The sequence below is a fragment of the Nannobrachium achirus genome (genome assembly GCF_963921795.1).
Source record: "Nannobrachium achirus genome assembly, chromosome: 3".
NCBI classification, from domain to species: domain Eukaryota; kingdom Metazoa; phylum Chordata; class Actinopteri; order Myctophiformes; family Myctophidae; genus Nannobrachium; species Nannobrachium achirus.
Window position 1 is genome coordinate 69,508,417 of NC_137812.1, and position 6,103 is coordinate 69,514,519.

The 6,103-nt window shown below is 42.2% G+C and overlaps 1 protein-coding gene across 1 annotated transcript in view; it reads right to left on the bottom strand.

Moving 5' to 3' along the window:
• LOC308281718 (protein tweety homolog 3-like) overlaps positions 1-1,568 on the bottom strand; it is a gene marked incomplete at its 5' end in the record, with an annotated part of 83,871 nt that extends 82,303 nt beyond the window's left edge. Inside the window, one exon of the mRNA XM_080721995.1 lies at positions 1,443-1,568. Within this exon, the coding sequence (XP_080578121.1) occupies positions 1,443-1,568 (126 nt within the window). The remainder of the gene's footprint in view (positions 1-1,442) is intronic.
• Positions 1,569-6,103: the final 4,535 nt, after the last annotated feature.

The following is a 6,103-nucleotide window of genomic DNA, read 5'->3' on the forward strand; positions in this document are numbered from 1 at the left end:
ACTGAGGGAGTCTCTTCCCACGCTCAGCTCACACTCCTGAACTTGGCTACCTCTCCTCTCCTCTCCTCTCCTCTCCTCTCCTCTCCTCTCCTCTCCTCTCCTCTCCCCTCCCCTCCCCTCCTCTCCTCTCCCCTCCCCTCCCCTCCCCAGCACCACGTCAGTATAAACACAGAACCATGAGAGGTGACAGACAGACAGAAAGAAGCACAGCGGGTGGAAGACGCCATTCAACCCACGTTATTCTTCCCTGCGTGATGACAACGTTCAGATCTGTCATCATTTCAGATGACGTCACTGTTAGTAGTTTAGTAGAGGAATCTACAGTAAAATAGGCGGCCACAAAGGAAAATCACTCTCTTTTCACTAGTAAAAGGTCTCTGGGAGATGGGTGAAACAGTGTGAGTGATGACTGATGAATAGGTCATTGCGCTGTGGTGAGAATAGATCTAACAGTACATGCTGCAGTCAGGCCAGGGAAACCTCATATGTCCAATCATGGTCCACATTTTCCTAAATGAACGCCCTAGTTCATCATACAAGGGTGTCACACAAGAGTAGTGAAAATAGCAGGCGCATTGTGAGCTTGTAGATCAGATATTTTCACTACTTTTGAAATGTTTTGAAAACATAAAAAGGAACTGTTTTGGACGTACAACGTTTCCAGCCAACAGCCATGGGTAAATGGTAAAATTATAAATGGTGCATCTATCGAAGGCACTTCACAATGCATTACATTCTCCCATTCATTCATAAAGCGATGGCGGAGGAAACCATGCAAGGCACCAACCTGCTCACCGGGAGCAACTAGGGGTTCAGAGTCTTGCTCAAGGACTCTTCCACACTAACTCTGGGGGAGCCCGGGATCGAACTGGGCGGGATCGAACTTCCCAAACAGCTGCTCAACTGTACCTCCTGAGCCACTGCTGCCTAGGGCAGTGGTTCTCAACCGGGACACCCAGGGGGGCCCCCAAATTATTGTGAGGGGTCCCCAGATGATTAACTTAATGTGCAATGTCTCACTCAACAGTAAACAAACCAACAACTAGTGTATAGCACATTTCTAAAGTGAATTTAAGGACTTTCTATTCTAATACCTTAAACAAATTGTCAAATATTAGAGGCAGAAACTGTGAAAATAGCTGATCTACCTGCTCACAACACCGTGAGAAGGTAGATGGTCTATTTTCACAATAGAACCGTGTTATACAAAATGGAATAAATCAACTATTTGTGCTTGTCAGGGTGGGAGGGGGTCCCCAGTAAAAATATGATTATTTTGGGGGTCGCGGCCTGAAGAGGGTTGAGAACCACTGGCCTATGGGACTGTGTTGGTGGGCAGGCAGGCAGGAGGTTTTAGGTTCACATAGAGACTGGGATGACGGATCCTTGTGTGTACTAGACTGTTGAACTGGATCAGTCACCAACATCATCCACCTTCCTACCTTCTGGTACTCTGTGTCCTCGGGTCTGAAGTCGCTGCTCACGGCCTCAAACTGCAGGTTGAAGTGGGGCAGCCGGTGGAGCAGGTTGACCCACCAGGGTGGGGAGTAGTTCACTACGGCCGCCATGCCTCCCTCCCTCCCAGCCCTCACCACAGGACCACCGCTGTGTGTGTGGAGCCCTGGTTCTGCCTCCCTCCCCACAGGACCACCGCTGTGTGTGTGGAGCCCTGGTTCTGCTCCCTCACACGGCTCACTGTGAAGCAGAGAAAGGAGGTTATGTTATGTTATGTATTATTTATTTGTCATGGACATCACAATTACATTGGACGAACCAGATGCATTGATATAAGTGATTATAGCACACGTGCTAATTCTCATCACCTGTCCAGAGGAGGCTTTTCTATTTTACAAAAATCAAATCTAACACCCAATCAAGCACAATAAATATTAATACTAATCTAAACCCCAATCAAGTATAAAAACAATAATACTAATCTAAAACCCAGTCAGGTACCAAGAAGTATAATATGTGCATACTAATAAGAACGAACAACAACGAACCACAATCTGACCCATCAGTTTGTGGGACATACAACATCATAAATAGCCATAATCAATCAATTCACACAGTAGGTAGATAACAGAAACTATTCATGTGAACACAGTTGATTTGATTTCAACCATAACTTGAGTCCTCTGTAAAAGACATCGTTCACTGCATGCCCACCTTTCTGATACAGTAGCTATTAGGGGTGTAACGATACATTTTAATAACGATTCGATACATATCACGATACATGGTTGACGATACGATACATGGACGATATTGGTTCATTCATGGCGATACGATACGATTCGATTCAATGATTTAAAATCAATATAGTAACTATTTAGCAAAGACATTAAATCTGTGTGAAAGGTGTGAATAGTGCAGGTTTTTAAGGGAAACATGTATTATTATGGATATAAATAAGTTAACACAGTGATTATCTGCCAAATACATGGTCATTGTATATTGACAAACCTGCACCTTGACATGAACCCAGAGATTACACTAATTTATCGATAGACCAGTGTAGCTATATGGAATGGAAAAGTGATTAAACCCCTCCTTTTAATTTTTTCTTCTTAAAAATGCTAAATACCATGCACAAGTAGGCAGTATCGATACAATCGATTCTTTGCACTGCCGATTCGATACGATACAAAATAAAACGATACGATTCGATTTTAGCTGTTTTCATTTCGATATACTTCGGTTTTTTAAGTTAAAAACGATATTTCGATACAGTTACTATATCGTTACACCCCTAGTAGCTATGTATTATTGTGTTGTTTATGTCTATGGCCTATGCTGAACTGAATGCATAGACCCACAATTGGAAACAATTTGTGTTATCCTTTTAGCCTAAATGTCTGACTGTACCAAGTGCTGTTTACGTTTCTTACTAAGAAAGTATTCAATGAATCAATCAGTCCGAGACTGTTACATTTCAGGATTCAAATGACTGGCATGGTCTTGTATATCTGCTACTTTTTGTGTGATGCTGTAGTATGAAGTAGGGCATTCATTTATGAAATACACAAAGAGGTTAGAGTAGTATTTGTCTGTCATTCAATGTTATATGAGATACTTCAATGGTTTCCAGTGGAAATAAGCTTAGTCTTTTCATGGATCTCCTTTTAGTAGACCTTGTACCAGTGAACTGTACCGTCATGAAACTGTACCTTTTCCTATGCAAACTTCTAATAAAGTCTTCAATCAATCAATCAATCAATATCAGGATTCCCACACATATTTACCAATGAATTTCCAAAACCTTTCCACAATATTTAACCCAATTTCTAGCCTATATAACAATCATTCAGCACAATAACAAGTCTATGTGCAATGCCCAAAGACAGGCAGTGAATTTCATGCCAAATTATTTTCTATATTTTGTATTAACAAAATCAACAGCCAAAAACAATATAACCTTTTCCAGTACTGGAATTCTTTTTTTTTTTTTTTCTTTTCCCAGATTTCTAAATATTTCCAGGAATTTCATGACCGTGGGAACCCTGGAGTATGGAGATAAGAGTTTTCTGCCCATGCATAACAACTATGTACACTACAGTATAGCCTATATAATATAATATATATTGTCCTACACACACACACACACACACACACACACACACACACACACACACACACACACACACACACACACACACACACACACACACACACACACACACACACACACACACACACACACACAACCACCACCAGGCCTCCTATACTGCAGAGATGGAGATAGGCTACTGTAACTGGCTGTCATAAATGCCTACTGATGTGATGTTGTAAAGGGTTTAAATGGCCGTCATTAATCAACCCACACAACGCCAGCTATATAGCTATACAGTAGCAGGCTATATAAAGACACACTATAGGCATGTAATACACATGATTAAGTCTATTGCTCACCCCATTGAGTAGGAACAACCTTACAATGTCCATTGTCAATAAAATGGTGATCACAATTTTCATCATAAAAAAAATGAATTATTCGCTTCAGGGCATTTTGTCTGCATGCACACGTACATGTCGGTAAGCAAGCAGCAAAACAGTGCTTGATTCTCAATTTATCCCATTCCCAAACATTTTCATGTAAAGAATTAAGGACCCCCCTCCCCCTCAAAATTATAAATGGCACATTGGCGGACCCCCAATTTGAGAAGATAGTCTGTGACCCCATTCTTTGTCAAGATATGTCTCGGCTTAAAATTGTTTCTTACAACAGTTGCTGGTGGTGGGGATCGTTCGATCGGGGACCCCCTGGAATGGAAGCCCCTCTTCTTTGACCCTCTAATATAGCCCATAGCTAGAATATTATCGTCAAATCAAATCAAGAACCATATCGTCACTGTCGGGCAGAAACCTCGTATCTCCAAGTTTCACATTTGTATGTGTTTTCGTAAATCAAATCCCTGCTTCATCATACAAAACTGTCGCACAAAGGTAGTGAAAACAGCAGATCTTCAAGCACACATGCAAGGCGCTGTGCTTGTAGATCGGCTGTTTTCACTGTAGTTTAAATCATTTTTAAAGGGATAAATACAAAACCAACGGTTTTGGACATACAAGGTTTCCCACCCAACAACAACAACAACATCATGTTAAAAGCACATAAACCTTACCTCCAAGTCGCCCCTGAAGCAGCGATGGGGACCCCCCTGGCTGTGGTGGTCCGTGCGTCTATTCAACAATAGACTATAATAATAGCCTACTGGGGGTCTTCATCTGGACGGTTGGCCTTCTTCAGCTTCTGGTGGTCCGCAGCAGCACAGATCTGCTATAATTCAGTCTACTGCATGTGTGGGGGTCCTCATGCATCTATTGTCTTCCACAGAATGCTGCTGCTCACCGCAACGACCCTGCATGCATGCGGCCGCTCCTCCTCCACAACAAGGATCACCACATTAGAATAATAATAACAACAACAACACTATAAATAAGGCTTCTTTTCACATGGTGGTGTTGTTGTTAATGTCCAGATTCCTGCTCAATGCTCTGCATTCCCAACACACTGAAGAACAACACAGATCAAGCCCGTCACGGTCGATTAGGGGTTAAACTCGTTGACCCGCAATGGTTTTTCTCTTTCTCTTTTATCCCCCCTCTTCTTAGCGTTTAGATATTGTTTTGCCTTTCCCTTTCTTATTCCTAAAACTACTCTAGAGGTCCGCGGTGCCGTCGACCCTGCAACGGTCTGTAACGGCCAGATCTGTCAGTCGTTTCTAATACAGTTGGAGCTTCACCAAAAATCACCGTGTTTCCAAAAGCCCTGGAGGACTGCAGCTCTCTCTCTCTCGTCTCTGCCTGCCTGCCTGCAAATAGCCTACATCTGAGTGTGTGTGTGTGTGTGTGTGTGTGTGTGTGTGTGTGTGTATATGTGTGAGTAGCACATATCCGCACAGAGGCCAGTGGCACCCCCTGATGGTGAAAGGATAGTAGTGCATGCGGTCGTGGTAGATGTACAGTTGGCTACTACAGCTGTAGCATATAGGCCAGTGGGTCTCACACTTTGAAATGTGAAGGCCTCCCCTTAACTTTGACAGTGTTCAAATGGAACCAAAGGGACCCGTATCTGTACACTGTCAGAGTTACAATTTAGACCCCCATAAAGGAACCCACACAGGCACAAAGTCCCTGGAATCCACTTTGAGACCCACTGAAGTAGCAATACCACAATGAAATTAGGGGCTTTTAAGTCGTGACATCATTTTGTAGGTAGAGGAGAACTCTGCCCCCAGAGCATTTTCTGTCCCTCGCTATTTCAACAGATCCGAGACAAAAATAACGACTAAAGTATAATTCTAACACTTTCCTTTCAACAACAAAGAGAAAAAAAATGTGTAAATAGTAAAAATAGTAAAAAGATTCACGGAAACTGGGGGCAGAAATTCTCCTCTGCCTACAAAATGATGTCATACTTAACAGCCCCCTTGTGTATTCACACTTTATCTTGAGTGAAAGCCGGCACACCAAAAGTAAAAAATACTCAACTTCCAAATTTGTAAAAAGGAAAAAAAAAAGAAGAAACAAAATCAGTTTCTAAATTTACAAAGTGAAGTTGTCAAGTAATTGTGGTGGAGTAGCCTATAAAGTAACATTA